General features: G+C 40.2%; 1 protein-coding gene across 2 annotated transcripts in view; it reads left to right on the forward strand.

Annotated features, from left to right (window-relative positions):
* Nucleotides 1-2,888: 2,888 nt before the first annotated feature.
* Nucleotides 2,889-26,920, forward strand: part of LOC124264523 (beta-1,3-galactosyltransferase 5-like) — a 48,778-nt gene continuing 24,746 nt past the window's right edge. Inside the window, exon 1 of one of the 2 annotated variants that reach the window (XM_046699261.1) lies at nt 2,889-2,990. In XM_046699261.1, the coding sequence (XP_046555217.1) occupies nt 2,924-2,990 (67 nt within the window). In that variant the 5' untranslated portion in view covers nt 2,889-2,923. Of the gene's footprint in view, nt 2,991-25,214; nt 25,332-26,920 lie in introns of those variants that run through there. The other variant, XM_046699262.1, reaches the window with a different exon arrangement.

A 26,920-nucleotide genomic window follows, 5' to 3' on the forward strand; every position in this document is an offset into this window, starting at 1 on the left:
TCCACCAGTATCTTATTGTTTTTCGCAGATCACCATACGGTATACATGTCTACCTGACCACCCAAAAAAATACATAAATAAATAAATGAAAATATATTTATAAAGTGGTCGATTTTCATCAGGATCAGCCGAACATATGTATGAGCTTTACTGTAACCACAGGTCATAATCCAATAACGAATCGAAAAATATATACAAATGATTTTAAAATTCATAAATCTAAAGAGCGATGGTTCGATTTTTTTTTCTCTGAGTGTTCCCTCGGTATTGCGATTATTAAACAGAATATTTTTTAATATGTTGCAATTTATAATAACATGTGTTAGAACCGTGCGGTTGTAGATGAACTGGTGAACAACTATTATGGTGTTGAGCTTCTTCTCAATTATATAGATCACTTTATGACAGCTGTAACACTGAGCATGTTGCTTGTAAAAACTGCATAATGACAAAGGGAAACCACTCTTAGCTATTGTTTGATCTAAGATTATCTGCCCCTGGGTTGTTAAGAAGGTCAAGGGCACTGCCATCACCTGTCAACACAAATCGATTTTATCTGTCCAAAATTAACGAAAAGGTATGTTGTTTCACATTTCTTTCAGATTAATGCATGTTAGACATTATATTTTGGACTATCGGTTAGATTTTCAACATTATCACGATATCCTAGGGCTAAGATAGTTTCACGACGGTCTACAACATTTTTGCGATGATTTTACGATAAGCTTAGCCTTAGGGATAGATAGATGGTTTCTAGAACCCCCGTGGGCTTCCACTACAAAACCGTCATGTTCATCCAGAACAGTGTCGCAGCCTTAGACACTCACATTAATGCACCTGTCGCATATGAAGTGTAAAAGTCTGGAAGTTGGTTGTCCAAATGGTGAAGCGTTTGTTCGTAAAACTTGTATCCCGCCAGCCCTCAATTTTCATCCCGACGTAAAATACCAAAACGTTTTCTTATCTCAATTTTCCTTCCGATGTGGAAATGTATGTGAATTGACAATACTCTTACCTTTCACATAAACAACCGAGTCAGCTTGATCTTTCATCCACATTTATTGATATATTGTTCGATCTGCGTCATGAATGTTTTTTTAAAGACTATCACCAAGTGATTAAAATTTATAAACTTCATGAGATTACTCTATTACGCTGTGAAAAACTGTTGGAGTTTACAGGTTGAAGGTGAGGTGAAATTGGGTTTTACGTCGTGCTTGAGAATATTTCGCTCATATGACGACGTGCATGCGTGTGTATGTGTATGTGCGGCTGCGTGTACTAGCCCAGACTTAAGCTGGTTTTATAGTGCTACCCCACTGAGATACCATGCCGCAGTGAAGCATGAATACCCCACTCAGATACATTATACTGACTCCAAGCCGACCAGTCCTTGTTGTACCCATTATTGCCGAGCGTCAGGCAGGGACCAACAAGTACCATATTTTAAGGTCTTTTGGTATGACGCGGTCGGGGATCGAACCCGCGACCTTCCGCTCTCCCGGGCGGAGCCTCAATGTGTGAATTACGGAGAATGACTTGGTTGATTGGTTTGATTGTTGTTTAACGCCGCACTCAGCAATATTCCAGCTATATGGTAGCGGGCTGTAAATAATCGAGTCTGGACCAGACAATCCAGTGATCAGCATGAGCATCGATCTACGCATTTGGGATTCGATGACATGTGTCAACCAAGTCAGCGAGCCTGACCACCCGGTCCCGTTAGTCGCCTTTTACAACAAGCATGGGTTGCTGAAGACGAATTCTAACCTGGATGTTCACGGTCCGGAGAATGACTGAATGTTGCTTATTGAATAGTCGTTACTATCCCGGTGGTTTGTGCTTATAGCAGCGCCACCTACTGTCAGGCAACTATGACGTGATCAATCATGTCACGGAGTCTGAAAACGCTCTAACCACTACACCACGGAGGCGGTATAGGTTGAAGTTAGAGATTAGAAACACATACAAAAGTAGGGGTGGCCTAACGCCGGAATCAAGGCTTTGATTCCCCACTTTGGTGAAATGTGTGAAGCCCGAGAACGTGCTTTTGTTAGAAAATATTTCAGAAAGCGGAAAAAACAATACCTACTCATTCAGTAATTTCGAACTTTACCTAAACATATATGTAGTTTAAGTAAATTATATTAACATTATTCAACTAATTTTGACCTGGTGTAAAAACCTTGGAGTCAACTTCGTGTGCAGACTCTTTCAGTGTTGTCACAAACCCTAGTGTACAGTACACAACCCTGTGCACTTAAAAGAACCCACGAATCCGTTGGTATATGACCATATGGTGGCCACATGAATACGTGCAAACATCTAGTTGCGGGTACAGCAACGTGCAGTGAACTTGGACAAAGTACTGTGACTATGTGTCCCAGTCCACCCAGCTGTGAATGGGTACCTCGTAAGGGTGGGAAAGTCACATTAACTCGGTGCGCCTAGTGTATGATCCCCAGGGAGTTGAGATTGATAATACGATGTGCCGTTTGAGATTGACATCCAATGATCAAGGAAAAAAACAAAGCGCCTTTGAGCAGCTGAGCTGAGTTGAATATAGGGGCTATACGAATATATATAAATAAATGTAAATATAATTTTCGCCTTACCAGTCCAAACATTTGGCCCATTTTCAATTTCAGAGGTGCACATTATCAGCAAGCGTAATTCGACTCGCAGTCGTGCCACGTTAAGATTATACTCAGATTAGAGCGTTGATTGACATATGCATGACCCTAACAATAGGCCTTTACAAAATGAACAATGAATTTTAGTTCTACAGTCCTGTAATTATGTCCCCGATAAAGCCAACGTACTTGACAGCCGGTGCCCCTATATATCACCAGGTCGGTCTACTGAAGTGGAGAGGTCAGAAATGGTCGGTCAACCTTTACATCATGGTGACAGTACCCAAACAATGTCTGATGGGGCGCTCGGACACTGTCACAGGATCCGATGCATTTTACCTGCACAATGGCCACAAGGTAAGATGGTTACATCTCTGCACAAATATGAAATGCTAATTGAACAGGAAAGATGAAGACAAGCAATTTTGCGACAGAAACGCAGAAATGGATTGCAGATATTTGCAGTGGTGTGTCACTTACATCTCTGTAACGATCTATAAATGAACATATTTGATGGTTGTCTTACCGTCTTCTACTCAGTACAGAGTAACACAAAGGGAGGTAACTCTGTGGGTACTGATGTGTGGTAACGCCCACTTTCTCTTACAAATTAAGTGAGTGACACGTTCTACCCATTTAACAGAACGAGGTATCATTTTCGCAAACACTTGGTGTCGCCACAGATTTTCAGTGATCCATATGTACAATCTTCGTCGCTGTTTTGTCGTTTACTCAATGGAATATGTTGATGAGAACAAATCTATTCCAGACTGTAAAGTCATTTTATTGTTCCATGTGTCTGTTAGTATCATTTGTTTATGTTTGATCTTTAACACCGAGCTATACAATAGCATGCAAGCCAATTTTTTCGTGGATGTAAAACTTTATGTTTAGATAGTATTGAGGGCTCGACTCATTAGAGACTCATCAAAGTTCGATATAATGGGGTTTAACTGCATCTGATTTTTACATAAGGTGAGGTGTAAGGTGGTACTTAAGAATATTTCCCTCATATGACGACGTGCATGCGTGTGTTTGTGCGGCTGCTTGTACTAGCCCAGACTTAAGCTGGTTTTATAGTGCTAGCTCACTGAGATACCATGCATGAATACACCACTCTGACCACTATCGACTACTAACCTTGCTTATCATTCCCCAAATATATACAGGTTATTTACAGTCAGGTATTGGTAACATTATTACCGCAAGTGATTGGGGATATCATTTAGTTTATACAAATACTTTGACAATTCTATAATAGTAAAATTCCACGTTATTTCATCAATATCATTGTTATTGGCCCCAAGAAACAATGCCAGCATGTCATGCTCTTCCATCATCTTTCATTTGACATACATTTCAACATCAAGATCATCTTTTAGAGTTGAAAAGAATGTACCTCTCTCTGAAAGTAGAAATCCATAGTTTAGGATAACATGGTGATAGTAATCATTAGCAAAGATATTGCATTTTTTACATTCTTTGATATTTTGCTTCCCGGTCAAATCCTTATTACATACTGCAATTCTCCTCTCAGTTCTGGATATAACAATGCCATGCCATATAATAGTCACATGAGGTGAAAGTACTGTTTGGATTTTAGAATATCGAATCAGGACAGCTCTGCATGATAGTTTATATTTCCATACTTCTTCCTCGTGGTTAATTATTTTATTTGCTACAATCTTTCTCCACTTATTTGACGTTAAAACCTATTTCACCTCACCTCACCACCAATACGTAGATTCTTAATATCGATCATGTCTGTTACTCAATTATATAACTACATAACCATGATGTTTGGAGGATCTTCGGACCTATCTGGAGGAAATAAAGACATTCATTCATTCATTCGTATATAACATATAAAATACAAAACTAAACGAATATAGGATATATAATACATATTTACAGTACCGAGTTAAGAGTATAAAAGGGCATGTCGCCGCCGTAAGAGAAGAAAGCAGGTTTGGGTTGTATTAAAAGACACTTGTGTATTGGACAGTAAAAATCTAATCTTATCAAGGTCACTAAATGACATAGAGCTAACAGTAAGCTGCTCACATGTACTGAAAAGGACATCTCTTTCAAAAAGAATAAAGTGGACAGTGCAGTAAAACATGACATTCATCTTCAATTAAAAAAAATCAGTAAAAAGGGGCGGTGGGGAAGCCGAATGGCTAAAGCGTTCTCTCGTCACGCCGAATGCCCGGGTTCGATTCCCACATGGATACAATGTGTGAAGCCCTTTTCCGGTGTCCTCCGCCCTGATGTTGCTGGAATATTGCTAAAAGCGGCCTTTAAACAAAACTCACTCACTCACTATACAGTAAAAACAGTTTCTTTCCTTTAGAGGAGTACAATTATAGCGTCCAGTTTCAACACCACATCTAAAAAGTGCTAAAGCACGTCTATAAGAGCGAGGCATGTGGCTAAATAAAATTCAGGATGATATTCATCTTTAAAGGTAGCATAAGTTCTTAGCTTATTAACTCCATTGCTCGTTGTACCGTTTACATTTGAAATAGAATTTTCCCATGAAGAAATAAAGCGATCAAATAATTTACGTGTCACTTCCGAAACAACAAAGGGAATATGATAATTAACATGTATGTTAAATGTTGGAGACCAAGATCAGAAAATTTATCGTGCATTCTAAAATTCCAATTCCGTTTCTTTAAAACAGCAGATACATTACTCCAAACAAAAACTCTACTTGTTATACGGAATGGATCTAAATTACTTATAAATAATCTAGATACACCTCGCCAATTATGAACAAAGGGTGGGCACTAACCCATGTCACCACTAACAGCATTATTTGGTGCATATTTACGTAAACCTAGAAAAAAACCTGTGAGCTAGCGCTATAAACCAGCTTAAGTGTGAGCTATTACAAGCAGCCACACATTCACACATGCACGTCGTCATATGAGCGAAATAATCTTAAGTGCGACGTTGAACCCCATTTCACCTGACCTCACCTCACTTCACCGTACACCATCATCTAATGTGACTGAAATATTCATAGCTTGTGACCATTAACCTTTTCCCCTGCAAGCTGGAGTAACTACCAACAGAACTGGGATTACTCTAAACTAGAGATTGATGAAGACCCAGATACGAAAACACAGTACAAGCTTTACATTCAACCGTGACCAACTAAAACAACCACCTCATTTCTGCCTGAAGCAAAAGAGGAGCGGCGGGATAGCCTAGTGGTTAAAGCGTTCGCTCGTCACGCCGAACACCAGGGTTCGATTCCCTACAATGTGTGAAGCCCATCTATCGTGTCCCCCGCTGTGATGTTGCTGGAAAATTGCTAATAGCGGCGTAAAATCCAACTCACTCACTCACTGAAGAAAACGAACAAATAATCCATTGCTAAAGACCGTCAAATTACTTACTTCTTCCACGTTATACAACCAAATAAGCCGATCACCGAAGGATACTAAACAAGTGACGTCGTTGACGATAAGCTTGATTTAGACTGTTCCAATTAGGTCTTAACAGTTGGGAAGGTGCCCGGCGAATTGGCAATTTGTCATATGCGTTACAGTTTCAATATTGATTGGCAGTGCATGTTCTCTTAACAATATAAATAAAAGTGAAAATCTGAGAGGTACTATAAGAGCTGATTCATTCCTGGATTTACTTGAAAAATAGAGGGAGACAGAAACAGCTGAGGTAAGATTATGAATAAAAAGGCATGGTGGTAATATTGTTGGTATGTACATTAATTAACGTGATATGTTTAGACTATCTGTTGTGTGACATTATATAAATAATTCGCAATATGACATCAATATAACCATCACAGATATGACGTTCCTCAGAATGAACACACTGTTATCCATTAACACTTAAACTGATAACTGTTTAAACACTAGTTGAGTTTGCGTCTGTCCAAGCCTGACTGTTTGTTTGTTTGTTATGTTGTTTGTTTAAAGCCGCACTCGGCAATATTCCAGCTACATGGCGGCGGTCTGTAAATAGTCGAGTCTGGACCAGACAATCCAATGATCAACAGCATCAGCATCGATCCACGCAATTGGGATACGATGACATGTATACGATGTCAGCAAGCCTGGCCACCCGATCCCGTTGGTCGCCTCTTACGACGATTGTAGGAAGGAAAGTCCTAGGTAAAAAAATACCGGAAAAAAGTCCTATTGTAATAAAAACCTATTTATTCATGAACTTTGATGTCAAATATTTTAGTAAAACATTGATAACTCACACATATGGGTTATTAAATAGATAAATTGATCTTTTATTTTTGTAATGATTCAATAGACATTCCAGACCTATGCTGTATGGCGTGGCCTGGCAGTAAACATGAGAATGATACGAGTCAGTAGCCATTAATATTCTGTAGTAGGAATAAAGATGAAAACCTCTGTACGTATACAGGATCTATGTTACATTTGTTGCATAAAAATACAATATATGTGAAAGTCAATAAACGCTATGAAAAACTAAAAAATACTTTTTATTCTTTTGTCAAAAATTTTTTTCAATATAGGACTTTTTCCGGAGGACTCTTTTCCTAGGCATATTTAGGACAAGCATGGGTTACTGAAGACCTGTTGTAACCCGGATCTTCACGGGCCTGACTGTACATACTGTACGTCATTTATTCCGGCTGCTGACAGATGTAGATTTTGACATCTCATCACGTTGAAAACGCATTATGTCAGTGAGGACACACGTGTTATGTGTGGTTATTGAAGTGTGATTTAATAAGACGTTAAAACTTTGAAAGTCATTGTTGCATACAATAAACTACGTTTCTAACAAACACGAACCAGCTGAATTGTTGGTCCCGACCACTTACTCAGTATTATAGTATTACGAACTACAGTTATAACCAACTCAAATTAATTGTGATTCAGAGAGACTTCAAATGTAAACCCAACTTTTATGTAGAGTCTTGTTCGGTTATTGGCTGAGAACATTAGATTTCATTGTTCACAAGTCAGGCATTATCAAGAAAGAAAAACGAAACTCCAAATTATAGTAGTATCCTTAAAATGTATCGGACTTCTTTTCTGTTGGGGCATGCTGGTGTGTGTGTGTTATGTGTGTGAGAAGTACAATAAAATGTATGTGTGTGTGTGGTTATACCATTGCCTAGTCAGAATATACCCCGGGGTATAAACTAGGCTAGCCCAGATTATACCTGGGGTATAGTCTGGGCTAGCCCAGTTTAACCCCGGTATAGTCTGGGACAGGGGTATACGCTGGCCTGTTACAACGGGATGGTTGGACATCTTGTCAACATTTGTACTCGATTTTTCTTAAGGAAGAAATCACGAGAAACTGGGGCTCTCTTATTTAACTCATGCACCAGATTCGAGTGATGTCACAGAAAGAAAACATGTTCTGGTTGCGTCGGGGCGGTTGGGTAGCCCAGTGGTTAAAGCGTTCGCTCGCCACGCCGAAGACTATGGTTCGATTCCCCACATGGATACAATGTGTGAAGCCCATTTCTGGTGTCCCCCGAAGTGAGGTTGCTGGAACATTGCTAAAAACGAAACTCACTCACTCACTATAGTTGCGTCAGTTTCAGTTGTAGAAATCACTGCAACAAGAATATAGTTACCTTGTCATAATGGGTTTTTTTGTATAATGTGAATCCAAAAGGAATAATAAACTTGAGGAAGTCGTCATGGCAACGTTATTTCGGACATTGGCTAACTCTTACTGTCGAATTATTTTTAACAGTTGGCTGCACTATATGCAATCATTGCAATGGTAGTAGTTGTAACTCCGCCTTTCTTCTGGTCTGTCCGCGCTCTTCTCGCTGTCTGTCGGCTCTTCTTTGCCTGTCCTGCCTCCTTTTTTAAAGGCAGATGAACTGCTAACAATCTGAGGCGGTAGGCAGTTCTCATGGAGACACTCTGCTTAGCGTCATATTTTGACGAGCTTGACATATGTCTACACAACAATAGTGTCACAAAATACTCCAGACACACTATGGGATGGATAAGCAACACTCAGATCAAGCTAAATTCAAGCAGGAGAATACATACCTACCAGATGAATTTTGCTAAAAGCGGCGTGAATCTAAACTCACTCACTCACTCATTAGAAACTGTAAATATTACATACAAACCGTCCACGTTCCTCTATCCATATCCTCAAGGGTCACAAGGGGCGGTGGGGTAGCCTAATGGTTAAAGCGTTGGCTCGTCACGCCGAAGACCCGGGTTCGAATCCCCACATGGGCACAATGTGTGAAGCCCATTTCTGGTGTCCCCCGCCGTGATGTTGCTGGAATATTGCTAAAAGCGGCGTAAAACCAAACTCAGTCAGTCAGTCAAGGGTCACATTGATAACGATGATGACCTGACTGACATTATGTGGGACACGTATCTTCGTGTTGTGCCTTGACGATGTTTATCACTCACGGTTATCAAGTCACATGCACCACGCACACAACGGTATCATACAGAGTGGGCAGGTAATCTAAGTCATAACACTTCACCCAGCAGTATCGTCGTCGTCGATACCATTGCTGACCAACAGGTACTTGCTGATTGTACGATTTGATTTTATTTATTTATGTATTTTATTATTTTGTTTAGGGGGTTGGGGGTGCTTTTTTAATGGATGGGGGTTAGTGATGGTAGCTCAGTGGGCCTTAAACCACGGACCGGGACAAGCAGCTATACTCGCATGCACGTACGCACGCACGTACACACATCTTGAAGGCGACTTTAACCCTTTAAAATTACATTTCCCTAGCCCCAGACGTCGACAGTGTCATTGTGACCTAAAGCAGGGAATCGTTACTCCTACCATCAGTCACTTGTTTGTCCACACTGGCTGAGATTGCCGGCTGCGGCTGTACACAACATGCACCCATGTATGTTTCGGCCAAACACGGATCCCACGAAGCCCAAAGGACCCTCATACTCAGTTCGGCATATCCGAGGCGTGTTCAGCCAAATCAACGATTATCTTTTTATAAACTATGGTTCACTTACACTGTTCTGTATTGAATCAACATGCGTGACTCGGAATACATCTGTTGCAGACTGCATCAGAATTGAAGCCATTAACTATGCATGTCTTCCGCGTGCATATTAATTGTACCTTTAGCCCAGGATGTTGGTTGGGTGGGGATGTAATACACTCCTGGAAACGGATCAAACAGAGATTATTGTATCGTTAAATGGCAGCTGGCCAGCAGGATGTGCCGTGGGTTGACCCAGGATTAAACCAGGTTATGGTGTTGATAGTAGCGGACTTACTAGACTCACAGATGAAATGGACATGGGTGTAGATTGACGTATTATACTGCTTGACACATGTTGATGTACTGGTTCATGTGGATGTACTGATATATTGATATACTGGACAATTGGCTGTACTTGCCTGTTGCAATGTAGATCTACTTACACAATTTGGTGTACGGATGTCAATGTACTGCGCAGGCTCATTTGGATGTACTGATACACTGTGATGTACAGGCACAGTTGGGTGTACTGATACCTTTTGATGAACTTGCACAGTTGGATGTACTGATACAGTTTGATGAACTTGCACAGTTGGATGTACTGATACCTTTTGATGAACTTTCACAGTTGGATGTACTGATACAGTTGGATGAACTTGCACAGTTGGATGTACTGATACATATTGATGAACTTGCACAGTTGGATGTACTGATACACTGATGCACAGGCACAGTTGGATGTACTGATACATTTTGATGAACTTGCACAGTTGGATGTACTGATACATATTGATGAACTTGCACAGTTGTGTGTACCGATTCATTTTGATGAACTTGCACAGGAGTGAGAGTATGGTATTACGCCGTTTTTAGCAATATTCCAGCAATATCACAGCAGGGGATTCCAGAATGGGTTTCACACTTTACTCATGTGGGGAATCGAACCCGGATCTTCGGCGTGACGAGCCAACGCTTTAACTACTAGGCTACCCCACCGCCCCTGCACAGTTCGATGTACGGATACGTTTTGATGAACTTGCACAGTTTGGTCTACCGATACATCCTTAAGTAGTGACACGATTGAATGAACTAGATTGGCTCATTTGCAGCTCATACTGGGAGTGGTAAGTTGAACAATGACATGATACAAAATATTCACAAATCGTTGCCGGCATTATGAAGCATGCGCAACCCTCGATAAATAATGCATATATCGCGCTAAGTATTGCGGTGCGTGAGTAGAATCAAAAGCCGTTTTGAATTGTGTTTACATTATCAAACTTTGTCTAAAATGTTTTGGAATGTTCGGAAATCAATAACAGGTTTTGTCTGTTGCTAGGTTACCACCTGCTGGTGTTTTTTAAACGCGCGCTCACCCAACCCATCTAGGTCCGACTTGCTCCGCTATAACTTGTCACACTGAATTGTTAACGGTCATATCTTTACACGTTATGCCATATATAACTGACTGACTGAGTTTGGTTTTACGCCGCTTTTAGCAATATTCCAGCAATATCACGTTGGGGGACACCAGAATTAAATGGACTTTACACATTGTACCCATGTGGGAATCGAACCCGGGTCTTCGGTGTGTCGAGCGAACGATTTTTTTATTTTATATTTTTTTTTAACCTCGATTTAACCACTAGGCTACCTCACCGCCCCCTCTCAACATCCTAAAGTAGCAAGAGGTTTAAAACATAAACATATTCATGAAAACTGTGGACTATAGCTAATTGCGTCATTTCTAAGTTACCCCGTCCCTTTCGAACGTCAATTAGAGGTACGTACCTTCCAAGCAGATCTACTGCTGTAACAATCCTAATATCAATAGGCCAGGGTCTTGGGAACGCTTTCACCGTAATGAAATGAAGCATAAGTCGTGAGTGATTGTGTGAGTTTGGTTTTACGCCACTTTTAGCAATATTCCAGAAATATCAGGGCGGGGACACCAGAAATGGGCTTCACACATTGTACCTAGTCTGTCTCACAGTCCCTGAACCACATTATTTTCCCTACTGCCAAGCTCTCTCTGCAGTGCTAAAGCCCTAAATGAAGCAAGTCTAGATTTCCCCAGGTTCAGGGTCTGTTAACATCTGCAAGAAAACTAACTCACTTTGGGGGTCGGGTTACAAAGTAAACATATCTAACTACCATGGCTGGCCGGACCAACATCCTCACCAGTGGTCTGGAATCTTGCCTCACATTTTCATCTGTCAACTCTTAATTAACAAGCACATTGGGTGACATGAAGCTATAGTGGAGGCCTTGTGCACAGTTTCTGGTCTTTAAGAGACAAATCAAGCAAAATCTTGGGGAAAGGTTCCTCCTGAATGTTATGTTGTAAAAAGTATTGTTTCATTGTCTGACTTGGGTCCACACATAGCAGCCCAATTGTAAATGCGGTTAAGGATTTAATTGTAATTAAAACAAGGGTTATTTTTCTTATTCCTGATATAAGATTATTGTGTGAAACTCTGGTGTGTTTTGAGTGTCTCTCTTTTTTATCTAATTGCTCAACAGTAAAACATATAGCAGGGACCTAGCACTCATGAAGAGTTAGTGAGTTTGGGTTTACACCGCATTCAGTAATATACCATATATGGCGGCGGTCTGTAAATAAGTCGAGTCTGGACCAGACAATCCAGTAGTCAACAGCATGAGCATCTACGCAATTGGGATACGATGACATGTGTCAACCAAGTCAGCAAGCCTGACCACCCGATCCCGTTAGTTGCCTTCTCGTGAAGAACCAAATTCAAAGGCACAGCATCTCGGAATTAAATCTGTTTACCTTCGTGATGTGACGCATGCAAGGTGAAATCTAGTGAGGATGATCTAGTATCTAGAAATTCCCAAAACATCTTCAAGCGTAAGACAAACGGTGGCCTTTCCACTTCCATTGAATAGTTTGTTTAAAAAAAGGTGGTTATCTATATCCTCTTCGCATATTATACAAATGGAAACTTTTGAATTTGGAGATAAGTTCAAATTCATAAATAATTTTGTTGGTGTTCCACACAGATCTTGCACCTTGGTCATCTAGTGTCCAAGTGACATTGTGGGCTGCAAGTTTCCCAACAGTAAAATGTTAGGCAGTAGGGGCACTTGACCGGCCCACATGAGGTGATGACAGCATGGAGATAGGACAGGGCTTAACAGGAGGGCCAATAAATATGCCTTTCACTTATAGCTTTATCTGATGGTTGTATGATGTGACTTCCTAATTGGTAATGACCCCAGCACATGTAGCCCCAATGCAGATGTTCTTAGTCTCTGAATCTCTGGTCTCCCTAGGGCTCCTTTTCAATATAAATGGGCTTGTTTGTTACTATCAAAAATTATATATATTCAGAGACTAAGCCTTAGTCTAATTGTACCCATGTGGGGAATCGAACCCGGATCTTCGGCGTGACGAGCCAACGCTTTAACTACTAGGCTACCCCACCGCCCCTGCACAGTTCGATGTACGGATACGTTTTGATGAACTTGCACAGTTTGGTCTACCGATACATCCTTAAGTAGTGACACGATTGAATGAACTAGATTGGCTCATTTGCAGCTCATACTGGGAGTGGTAAGTTGAACAATGACATGATACAAAATATTCACAAATCGTTGCCGGCATTATGAAGCATGCGCAACCCTCGATAAATAATGCATATATCGCGCTAAGTATTGCGGTGCGTGAGTAGAATCAAAAGCCGTTTTGAATTGTGTTTACATTATCAAACTTTGTCTAAAATGTTTTGGAATGTTCGGAAATCAATAACAGGTTTTGTCTGTTGCTAGGTTACCACCTGCTGGTGTTTTTTAAACGCGCGCTCACCCAACCCATCTAGGTCCGACTTGTTCCGCTATAACTTGTCACACTGAATTGTTAACGGTCATATCTTTACGCGTTATGCCATATATAACTGACTGACTGAGTTTGGTTTTACGCCGCTTTTAGCAATATTCCAGCAATATCACATTGGGGACACCAGAATTAAATGGACTTTACACATTGTACCCATGTGGGAATCGAACCCGGGTCTTCGGTGTGTCGAGCGAACGACTTTTTTATTTTATATTTTTTTTTAACCTCGATTTAACCACTAGGCTACCTCACCGCCCCCTCTCAACATCCTAAAGTAGCAAGAGGTTTAAAACATAAACATATTCATGAAAACTGTGGACTATAGCTAATTGCGTCATTTCTAAGTTACCCCGTCCCTTTCGAACGTCAATTAGAGGTACGTACCTTCCAAGCAGATCTACTGCTGTAACAATCCTAATATCAATAGGCCAGGGTCTTGGGAACGCTTTCACCGTAATGAAATGAAGCATAAGTCGTGAGTGATTGTGTGAGTTTGGTTTTACGCCACTTTTAGCAATATTCCAGCAATATCACGGCGGGGGACACCAGAAATGGGCTTCACACATTGTACCCATGTGGGGAATCGAACCCGGGTCTTCGGCGTGACGAGCGAACGCTTTAACCACTGGACTACCTCACCTCCCCCTTAAGTCGTGAAATGTCGTTCGTTGTGTTATAGATTTTAAGTGATCAATCACATTTCAGTTCGTATTTTATTTTTAAAAAATAAAATTACCAAGCCGAAAACATTATTTAGACACAAATGTACTAAACTGTTTATCTGAATGTTGTATTAATGTGCTTTGATAGTAAATTAATACACTTAGTCTAAAACGTTTTCAGTCTTGACGTTTTCAAACCAGTTTACGATTCAAAGATCACACAACGCGTTTGAATTATCGGTCAAGGATAAAACCCTTTTGATGGAGTACTTACCAAGAAGACACATTCTAGGGAGAGGAAGTGTCCGATCCTGTTGTAAAAGCAGAGGTGATATCATGTTATTCATAAATAGCTGTGATAATGACATGGTTAGGTCACGATATATTTTGAACTCACCGTTATGAATTACCAAATGACACACTGCCAGGTACCCCCGTGTCGATGGCATCAGTACGCAAACATTCATTTGACATAGATGTCAGTGTGTGGTTCTGTGCATAGCTTAGGTCACACATCAGTTGAAATTAAGCAACAATGGTCGCGGCGAGTCCTTGGATAGGTGACCGTGTTTGACACCTTGACACCTGAGAGTTTCTAGGACTTCAGTCCTGCCCCACAACGAAACACATGTGATACATGTGGTCTCACTTTAGACAATGAGTTTGTTCAAAATTGCCACTTTTCATCCAGCATAAAATGGGTACCCGGTGGGACTTCAGTCCTGCCCCACAACGAAACACATGTGATACATGTGGTCTCACTTTAGACAATGAGTTTGTTCAAAATTGCCTCTTTTCATCCAGCATAAAATGGGTACCCGGTGGGATAAGTCAGGTGTCTATGACCCTTCAAGCACCGGACAGGCAGCTTTTTTACCGGGGTAATAATAATCCGATTGTGCGGTTTCAGCATCCTTTGTGCGCTATGGACATGATATAAAGCCTGGAAAGGCGCGTTATATATATTCTTAATTATTATTTATATATTTTCGGAACACGAGTGAGTATGGTTTACGCAACTTTTCGCAATAGTCCAGCAATATCACGGCGGGGGATACCAGACATGGGCTTTCACACATTGTACCCACGTGGGGAATCGAACCCGGGTCTTCGACGTTACGATCGGCCGCATTAACCACTAGGCTACCCCACCGCCCTTTCGGAACTTGAAATGCATGACGTAACGGTTAGTTGTACTTAATACATTCTGTTTATGTATCCCAGAGCCAGCAGTGGACATTTCACAGTCATTGAAAACAGAATATCATTGTGTAATTACATTCGCACAATTGTTTTGAATAGGATGCAAGCTGAGCTTAAAGGTGAGCATCGGGGACACCTGCACTCCATTAACTGGGATCTATCTTGAGGAATAGATTGTAACGTCACTTATATGCTACCCATCAAACGTTTAAACTCACTAGAGTAAATGTAGCCACTTACTTCAGTCAACAGGTCTAAACTAGATTTTGCAAAATATTCCATACTGTTTGAAGGTGCTGTTTACCCATGAACTTATTATTGTAAAACGAATTCGTAACGTTCAAAAGATTATTGTCATTAGTTCAATAAATGACGAAACTCAGTGAAAATTAGCGAATTCTTAACAAAACTTTACACCAAAACGCAGCTGTTTACATGCGCGATATTTGCACATGCTTTTCAGCAATTTGATGCATGATACTCGTGCAATTTATCAGCTTAAATTTTGCAGTTGGTTTTCCCCAGTTCAAATCAAACATTGATTACACAATAGTCTCGTTTCCTGCTGACTGGGTTTCGTCCTATTGCGCAACAGAGTACAATAACTGTAATCAGGGAGACTATATAAGGGGGAGTGGTCACTCCTCCGAAAGCCCCTTAGCGTATGCCTCGGCTCGTCACGTGACCAGTGTAGACAATTTGGCGTCAGCGTAGTTTTTAAGATTGAGCCCGGTTTATTTTCAACAGCTGATTACATACGCTGAGTGTTGTGACAACTAAAAACCTACATGTAGAAGACAAGTTACCTATTCTGTCACTTCATTTTAAGTCAAATAATTGTTATTAGTGTCAGTATTAGTACAGTAGATTTGTAGTAAAGTTTCAAGTCGGCATGTTGTAGCTCACTGGCTTCAATTCTCAGTACACAGCGAAGAAAGACTAAATTCTATCGCTAAAAACTTCTTTCACATATTCGTTTAATTTTTAGGAGGGAAATATACCTTTAGTTGAAAGGTGTTTGCAAGTAATAGTGATAGTTTTATAACTAAAAAAAACCTGATAGGGTGTGTGAAAAATATGACATATCGCCGATCTGCTATTGAAATACTACAGGGCGTTGTTTGACTGTTTCTAGTTATTGTTCTAAAAGATCTCACATACACCTTTAATTTTTATAAGGGGAATATACCATCAGGTGAAAGGTGTTTGCAGGTAATAGTGATAGTTTTATAATTTTAAAAACATTGTTAGGGTGTATTTGAGGTGTGTGAAATATCGCCGATCTGTTCTGATACGCCATTGATGCTTGTGATGCTTGAGTCTCATAGTTCTAAAACTTCTTTCTTACTTGTTGATCTTAGTATTTGACAAAAGTGGAAAGGTGTTTACAACGCTTTGTGATAGTTCTACACTTTCTGTTCTTGAGGGGTCTGTGACAGTGTCAGTTAACATTCTGTCAATGCCCATGCCATTCCACACATGCAATAAGATATCTGAATTAGTTACTTACGTAAAAAAAAATATATCAAAGTAGATTTTTTAAAAGGACAGCTGATCTTTACACGTGTTCTATCGATAGTTTTGCGTTCTTTAACATGTTTGGGGAGGGCTGGCCGTGGTGTATCATTTATTATTTAATTTATTCACATATGTATTTCTTTCTTTTTCTTTATTTCTTTCATTCATTCACATATAATTCTTGCTCTTAATTCATTCATTCATTCATTCATTGTAAAATTCCGACTGATACAATACACTGGCTGAAGTACTGTTAAACGCAGGAGGGGCGGTGGGGTAGCCTAGTGGTTAAAGCGTTGGCTCGTCACGCCGAAGACCCGGGTTCGAATCCCCACATGGGTACAATGTGTGAAGCCCATTTCTGGTGTCCCCCCGCCGTGATGTTGCTGGAATATTGCTAAAAGCGGCGTAAAACCAAACTCAGTCAGTCAGTCAGTCAGTCAGTTAAACGCAGCCGAAGTTGCGCTGGGAACGAACCAAGTCACTGTGTGCGTTGGAGCATGACGAGGCACACGCTAATTAGTACAAATGGTAAAGAAAGCAAGCGAGTGACCTATCCCTGTTGTAGAGTATCCCTGCTATAATCAGGTATAATCAGAGAGATTAGTCCAACAATAGATTATCTAAGAAGTAACAATTTTCGCCTCAACAGGAAACACTCGAGACAATGTATCATTTACCGACCTTTGATTACTCTTGTCATATTTTAGATAATTTTACAAAAGAACAAACACTGATGCTTGAAAAAGATAATTTAGATACACTTAGAACTATCTGGTGACTCCGCCCATCTCTCAAACCACGACAAACTATACTCCGAAACAAAAGCCACATGGATAGAAAAGAAGATACAAATTATCTTCAAAAGTTGTATATGTATTGTAAAATGGTTAATAACTTGGTATCCCATTTTGGGCAGCCTTTAGTCCCAGAAGTATGTGGCGCAAGCTGGCGATTAGGTGCCTGACTGAGGGTGTGGGTTCGAATCCCGGTTGGGACTCAACCCAACAAAAGCACTAGAATCTGTACTTTACTAAGAAAGTGTAATCCCAAATATAACATATCTTACAGTCCTACGTGTAATTGCGGAAATTATACTAAGGACGCACTGCATTTCCTTTTTATCTGCCTAGCATTCAACGAAATATGAGACAGAATATTGCCTCAAACAAAGAAAACGTGAGAACTAAACGAGGGCAGCGGTAAATGAATGTCCACCACGTTCGGTGACACCATTGTGTGAGACATTCGAGAAGGACGTGTAGAAAGTTCATAGTTTACAGGAATGTGGATTTACGACGCCTTTAGCAATATTCCAGCAAATACCAGGGCAGGAGACGCCAGAAATGGGCGTCGCACGCTCTACCCAATTGGGGAATCGAACCCGGGTCTTCGGGCATTATAGGCAAACACATTAACCAATAATTGATTCACCCCATTGCCCTCAAATTATACGTGTCACGGGTCGTAAAACAACTCGCGTTCCAGCAACCGGAACTCCTCTCGTCGCTGTTTGACAGTCGGCACACTTCGGCAAACCTCGACATCTTGACTGCAGAAGGGTTACTTTCGGAGCTCTATTGTCCGCAACTTCTATTCACGAGCAGTTTAATCGCATACTTTTGCCATACATTGTTTTGCTATATAGTTTGTCTCATATGGGTGGGCACGCTTATCCATGTATTGAAGATGTTTCAGTAACTTTGATTTTCAGCCAGTAGCATGATTATCTAGTATTGAGATATTTGTCTTCGTGTACGTATGGTCAGTTTTGCCTCATCACTCCACAAAGGACCTTAATGAAGACCTATGTAACTTCCGGAATTACTTGCGCGGGTCAAGTTAACAAATGGCCAAATAACCTCCACAGAGGACCTTAATGAAGAATTATGTAACTTAATGAGTTGATTTCACGGGTCAAGTCAGTTCAGGATGAATTAATGTGAAATCTATTCTATTCTTAAAGGTCACATGCAACGTAAAACACAATTTTGCAGATTCTGATACCTTTCGGTATGGACTTACCGAAACAAATCATCAAAAAATGCAAATTCAACTTATAAAGTTGAAAAATAACGCGATGAAAAAAACCGCGCGAAATCGGAGTTCAAACGATTCACTAATTTTCCCCCGACTTTTCTGGGGAAAACTGGGTTCAACAGCTGGGCTGCGCTCATAGCACGTGCGCAGTGAAATAGGTTCGCGCAGCTTGGAAGCGGGTTGTCCGGTGAATACTCGGTGAAGGCTTTGGTGTGAGCTATTTTTCTAATGTTTTGTTGATATCTCACAGGCGCGAGCTTTTTATATGTTATGACAGTAAATTAACTGTTTATATAGTTTCATTTGTCTATTTCACCACACGTTCTTCTTACGAGTCACTTTCTCAGTTCGATACTTAAAAGCAATGTCATTATTTAGCGTTGACAGAATTTCTAACTGTGATATAGATATGTCGTTGTCACAGACAAGACTCAATGTCTTGTTTTATTGACACCTGTGTGTCTGCCTGCCTGTCTGCTAATGACAATATTCAATACACAGCTGCTATCACTGACCACATACAATTTGAACTTAACACCAATCAGGCTATACACCATAAACAAAATGCATTGATTTATGGCCCGAGTTCGGTCTCTATCGCATTTTGTAATTACACAGACAGGCAGGTGTGATACTTGTATACGTGACATGTTATGATGTCTGTTGATTGCAAAATGTTATTCACAAAAAATGAGCATGTATTTACAAAACCCAACATCTCTTTATATACACACACAATGAGCCGTGAGGCCATCTGCAAATGAACCAGCCGTTACGCTTGAGTCACACCCACCCGCTCTGACTGGGTTCGGTATCCCGGCTGCTTCGTTTCTTAGGAAGTAAACCCAGGTACACAATATTGCACTTTTGATTTGCGATCGCTTTTTCATAACCAGCAATGTATATTATATGTCATGAATAAGTGATAATTGTGTTTTAATTATGTTTGATTTTTTGGTTGCATGTGACCTTTAATACACACTTTGTAATTAACACCTGTATTAAGATGTGACATTGCATTCAGACTAACGATATCGGGTGGTCAGGCTTACTGACTTGGTTGACACATGTCATCGTATACCTGATGCGGAGATCGAAACTCATGATGTTGATCATTGTATTGTCTGGCCCAGACTCGGTCTTGTACAGACCGCCGCCATATGGCTGGAATATTACTGGGTGCGGATGTGGATATAGATGGATACATTCCTCAAACAAGGTAATAGCCTGACATTGTTGCTATAACTTTAGTCTGTTTTAATTTTAATATTTGTATTTTGCTTTTATTCATTTGTGGTAGCATTCAACAGAATCATTTTTTTTCGCCCTGAAGTGTAATTAGACGGACAACATGCACCAGGTCGCACTTAGGACGTGTGTGAAATATGATTCACGTTGGCAATCTATAAAATGTCTAGATATTACAGTCATATTATAAATTCACAATAAGTATAAGCAGATCGTATGCTTTTTATTAAGTTTCAAAATGCATAAAAATATGATAATAAACTAATTAGGATTATAAGACAAAATATATATATCATGTACGTACATTGACTTGGTTATTTTTCAGTCTTAACATGTTTTACCATTGGCAGATGGTTAAACTTCAAAACAATTTCATTTGTTATCATAAAAAATAAGATGGAAATATTTTCGAGTAAAACAGATTTAATGAGATGTAGTTACAATGAGATGTTTATACAATGGATGCGATGTTTATACAATAGACTGGGCTTGGTGGAGGTGGATCATAAGCAGATGGAATGAAGTATCCTTGGTCACGGTTGATGGTAGGCTTGTGGCGTTTTGATGTGAATGGCTTCTGTGAGCTTGCGTTTAGTGAAGTCCACGTTTGGTTGTTGGCGAGAATGGTGATGTCGGACCACTCCTATTTGATGATTGGGGTTGGCTTTGATGTGAGGTCAGAGAGATAGCCTGATTTGGTGTCGGAATTAGCAACAGAGGTGCGATGTTCTTTGACTCAGGTGTTGATGGGTCAGGATGTTTCACCTATGTAGCATTGTCCACAATCATAAGTCTATTTTGTAAATAACACATTTCAGGTTGTTGTTGTTGACGGTGGGTTGTTTTCTTCCGTTGGCATGGAGGGAGGTTGTTGAGGCCTGGAGGACGCTGAGGAAAGGTAGTGTCTATTCCTGCCTGTTTGTTTCCAGGAGTCGAGCTGATTTGGTGTGATGGTTTACCAATGTAGGGAATGGATATCTTGATGGGGGCTGATTCTGGTTTAGACCTTTGGCAGGAGGTGAAAGCGTTGCTTCGATGGTTCTGTTGACTGAGCTATTTCAGGTGGGTAGTGGTTGCGTTCCACAAAGACTTTCCTCAGGTGTTCAATTTCTTCCTGTAGGTTTGTTGAGCAGATGTTTTGGGCTCTTCTGGTCAATGTAGTGAGATGACGCCAGTCTTGACTTTAGGTGGGTGGTTGGAGTTTGCAGTGGATGTATTGATCCGTATGAGTTGGTTTTCTGTACACGGAGGTCTTGGAGTTGGTTGCAGGAGGTGCGGGACACCAAGGACATCAAGGAAGGTAGTTGGTTGTTCTGCTGTTCCACTACAAGCTCGAAAGCCACCCACCTAAAGTCAAGACCGGCGTCATCTCTACATTGACCAGAAAGCCAAAAACATCTGCTCAACAAACCGGAAAGATTGAACACCTGGAGGAAAGTCTTTGAACGCAACCACTACCCACCTTGAAATAGTCAACAGAAACTCATCGAAGCAACGCCTTCACCTCCCCAGCTAAAAAATCTCACAAACCAGAATCAGCCCCCATCAAGACATATCCATTCCCTTGACTGTAAACCATCACACCAAATCAGCCGGACTCTGCAAACAAATAACAGGCAGGAATAGACACTACCTTCTTGAAGGTCCTCCGGCCTCAGCCTCCTCCATGCCAACGGAAGAAAACAAGCCACCGTCAACAAACAATAAACCTTGAAATGTCGTTATTTTACAAAATGAACTGTTGATTGTGGACAATGCTATATACATCCCGTGAAACACCCGAGTCAAAGAACATCGCACCTCGTTGCGAAATTCCGACACCGAATCAGCTATCTCTGTGACTACATCAAAGCCAACTCCAATCATCGAAAATAGATGGTCCGTACATCACCATTCTCGCCAACAACAAACGGACTTTCATAAACACCAAGCTTTCTGTGATTTTGTTGATCAGTCTATACTTATACTGTCAATTGCGCATGCGGGTGGCGCAGCAGAGGTCACGAACCAGTCAAGAAATCTTGGACATCATCCGGGTACTCACGGGAGACAAACAATAGCAAAAACAACAACCAGTCCACGGAAATTGCTCTGGATCAGTGTCCCTTTAAACAACAAACACACAAACCGTTCTTGTCATCCCTGTGATTTATAAACATTTGCTCTGCCATCGTATCGCATGGCGACAATCACTGGATTGTCTGGTCCAGACTCGATTTGTTCATAAACAACAGCATACAGCTGTAATACTGCCGAAACAAACATATACTCATGATATAGTCACAATTGTAAACTGACTTTTAGCAGAGATTTCTTATGGATGTGGAAAGGGTTTTGTCGCTTCTATTTGTATGATAACTATACTTGTGTATTTTCATTCACTTGATTCTCGGTGAATGACTTTATCCTAATAATTATTAAGTGGTGGTAACACTCGGATTGCATGGACTATGTCATGTAGCCTATGTAAAAAAACATACACGGTTCAAAGGATAAGACGATAATACCTCGAATATTCATTGTGTAACTGGGCGGTGGGGTAGCCTAGTGGTAAAAGCGTTTGCTCGTTACGCGGAAGACCCGGGTTTGATTCCCCACATGGGTACAATGTGTGAAGCCCATTTCTGGTGTCCCCCGCCGTGATATTGCTTGAATATTGGCGTAAAACTACACTCACTCATTGTGTAACTAAACGGATTTTGTTCATCATTAATATATCTCCGTACATTAGCCGTCCGTCCCCTTTTCATTTTGTAACAAGAAATGTACAGAAAAACAATGCTTCACAAGAAATGTACAGAAAAATGTACACATACAACAAATGTAAAGGTCTTATGACATAATGACGTATTGAAATGTTGATATAAAATCATTCGAAATGACTACTGTTAACATTATATGTTATAAGTTACGTAATGTATCACATGCTCACATGAGATATATAGCCTGCAAACACCCAGTTGCGGGTACAGCAACGTGCAGTAAACTTGGACAAAGTACTGTGACTATGTGTCCCAGTCCACCCAGCTGTAAATGGGTACCTCGTAAGGATGGGAATGCCACAATAACTGGGTGCGCCTAGTGTAAGAATGTTACAAAGACACATGAAGTGTTTAGGGGATATTGTTTCTTTTTGGTTGTGATTACGATATTTTCATTTTGTTATCACTCATTTACTGTAGCAGAAACGCGTGAGGTCTCAAAGAGAGCTCATGATACTGTTCAATACGTTAAATAATAACAATTGTTCCAAAGTGTTTGTATTTGGTTAAGGGGCAGCAGGGTAGCCCAGTGGTTAAGGCCTTCGCTCGTCACGCGTCTAGATTACTCACATGATCTAGAATTGCATTTGTTATTCTCACTTTAGAGTTAACTTCGGGAAAATACACCTATGCGTTTCTTTTGGGGGAAAGTATATATGTCAGTTTGGTTTTACCTTTTCTGTCTCTATCCTTGTTAAGATATATATCTTCTCATTCTTCGATACTCTCTTTAAACCAAATTATAGTTCGAAATAAGTTAAGTTTGATTCCGGAAAGGAGAATCCTGTCCATATTTTAACGGTTAAATACTTTAGTTGTTTCCTTTCAAAGTACATTGTGTGTCAAGTACATCGAATATAACAACACTGATCAGGTTAGTTTTGTTCTGAGAGGTTATAAGAGCCAATAAAGACATGCGATATCACATTAAAAACGTTAAATACAATGACAATAAACCACCTTAATCTATGCGACATAAAATAAAACTGAAATCTGGATTGTGCACTTTGAAATATGTTCCACTGATCTTCAGCACCGACAGAGGAATTCGTGATTTTCACGTAAGCAAAATCTAAATATATATTACTTATATACGTATGTAGTAGTCAAACCTGGGTTAGAACACCTAGGTGTGTTTTTTCTTAAAGTACAGCTATGACAATTGATCCAATGTAAATCCTCTGACGATATGCAGATTACTTCAACGCTGTCTGAGATGGAAAGGTGAAGCTCATGTATTATTGTAACCACGTGCAATACTAATGTAATCTCGGGTCGCTAGGGTATGGTCTAGAAGCCAGACCCCCAAAATGGTGAAAATGTGGTGCAGTTCTAGCGACCGAATGGGATGTAATTTTTTCACAACCAGGAATGATTTAGCTTTGATTTAAAGCCCGTTGTCATCAGCTACCATACGACTATCGTGCAGGGGCCTTGTTAAGGTGCAATATATCATCTCAGTTATGGTAATATTTTGGACTGGACAGTTTAATTTAATAACTCTGGTTTGGATTGGCCGATTTTCATCAAAATAGTAGTTTGGACATATTCAGATCATGATGTATAATTGTTCGATTCCCACATGGGCACAATGTGTGAAGCCCATTTCTAGTGTCCCCCGCCGTGATATTGCTGAATATTGCTCAAACTAAACTCACTCATGTAATTTCCGCGACGACCAAGCCGCACAAATTTCGCATGCAGTACGAATATACTGCTCCATTTCAAATGCAGGACGGGGTCTACTCCCATTTGTGAGAACTCCCAGTTGTGAGACTCCCAGTTGTGAGACAGTGGAGTAGGTAAGTAGCAAAGAAATCACACCTTACTCCCCTATCTGATAGAATGGATTAACTCCAGCTAAGTAGGGATTAAATATTTAACTGAATCTTCTCACAAATGGGAGGACACCCAGGACGGCAATCGAAGACCCCGGTTAAAGATACTCATGAACGTCGAATACTGGACTATATTTCTGTGCAGCATGTGTGTACCATGCATTTTTTAAATTTGTGATATAACTTCCCGACTCCTCTATATCAGACACTCTGATCCATATATCTTTGATAGTATGTATTGTTCATGTTTATCATGCACCTCAGGCTTGTCAATTGCACACTTAACGATTATAACATGTCCGTCACCATAGCGACATTAACACGCACACCATTGCGTGCCAGCATCTCTCAGGTAAGGGCAGGTAATCAATAAGCTGCAATATACAGTTCAACCATTTCTAATCTGAAATATCCACTATCGGGGTCATACTTGCTCGCTGTTTAGCCCCAAATGAGCATTTCACAATGATAGGTTTGCGTAGCTGTCAGTCACTCCGAGTTTGGGAATGGACTCGGAAGTCACGCAGTTACGTCTGCCATTTGAACAAAGGTACCACTTGAGGTATGGGATTTGTGAAGAGGCATCATGGAACTTCCTCCACAGGTATTTTAGTCTTGCTTTAATTTCAGCCATTTCCAGTTTTCGAGCTGGTATAAATAACGCGTAGGCAGATCTTCCTTGTGATTGATTGCCGTGGAAACTGTTATGGACACTGATCTCTAAAAGTCTCCATACACTGAATGACCAAATATACATAAATAGAAAACAAGATCTGAGGACATGCATTTGCGATAACAAAGTGTTTCTGTTGATACAGAAGTCAAAGTACTGATTTCTTGAGAGGTAAAGTCATTTATCTCTTTCACAACACCGGTGCAGTAACAATGATACGGTCGTGCCGGTAGTTATCTATTTATGTACTTGATAATTAGGGGTCGGTGGGGTAGCCTAGTGCTAAAAGCGTCTGCCAGTCACGATGAAGGCCCAGGTTCTGTTCCCAAGGGTACAATGCGTGAAGCCCATTTCTGGTGTCCAACGCCGTGAAATTGCTGGAATATTGCTAAAAGCGGCGTAAAACCATACTCACTCGCTGATTATTAGACGTACTTAACCCGAATCCTGACGTGAAGAACCATGTCGCGGTTCAATAGAATGATCTGCAATGTTCCGGGTGAAGCTGGCAGTTAATTTCTAAATCGAATTTACATGTACCAGTGCGGTCGATACAACAGCAATAACAGCCTGTTATCCCCAACCCCCCAACATGTTTGTCAGTTTGCACACAGTTCAGTTGGAAATGCTGTAGCATCGTTCTAAAGCGAGCCAAATTTCAATTATGCATAAAATAATTGAATGGATTTTATCGAATAAACGCGAATAAACATCCACAGATAAACAGAACTATGATCTCCTTGAAATGAATCTTCTTATCGGTTATCTCCCAATTGACAGACACCCAGTTTACAGACACTGAACTAGAAGGTTAATTAGGGTAACACCTATGGGTATAATGGAACAGTCCACTGTCTAGTGAGTAGAGCAGGGTGAGCCTGAAACAGGTTCGTTACTGAGAAGTCTGATTGTGGGTAAATAGAACTTTGTTGTGATTAAATGATAAATGATTTCTCTTCTGAAAATTGATTTTACTATCAATTACTATCGAACATAAAAACAGGTTTGTCACTGAGAAGTTTGATTGTGTTTATTGATAGAAAAGACCCCTCCCAATAATAGCATATGTACAACAGAAGTTAACTGAGAAAACGTTTTGTTGGAGAGATATAGATATGTACATATTTGAAAACATTCTGATTTGCAGTAAATGAGACACCTGCATTGCCATGTAAGATACGATTAATACCAATCAGTGTTCTAATTTTAACAATACTTTCTAAAGATTGTAACAGTTTATGTCTTTGAGTAGTATACAATGGACATTCAAGGAAGTAATGAAAAACATTCTCACATCCATGGCCACATTCACGTGATGCGTCCTATTTTAAATATTTATTCTAAATATATCGTAATTAAGTGCATTCGTCATATATCTTAATATTGTGTGCAAAACATATAACTTCTTTATTCCATATGAATAATATTTAGGTTCACATTTGTCTTTATTTGATTTATATGAAACAACAGTGTCAGAATTTCTAATAGCTAAGCTAATGTTTTCAATATGATGATGCCGA

Source organism: Haliotis rubra, unplaced genomic scaffold (genome assembly GCF_003918875.1).
Source record: "Haliotis rubra isolate DU_JTF1 unplaced genomic scaffold, ASM391887v1 Scf93, whole genome shotgun sequence".
Lineage (NCBI taxonomy): Eukaryota > Metazoa > Mollusca > Gastropoda > Lepetellida > Haliotidae > Haliotis > Haliotis rubra.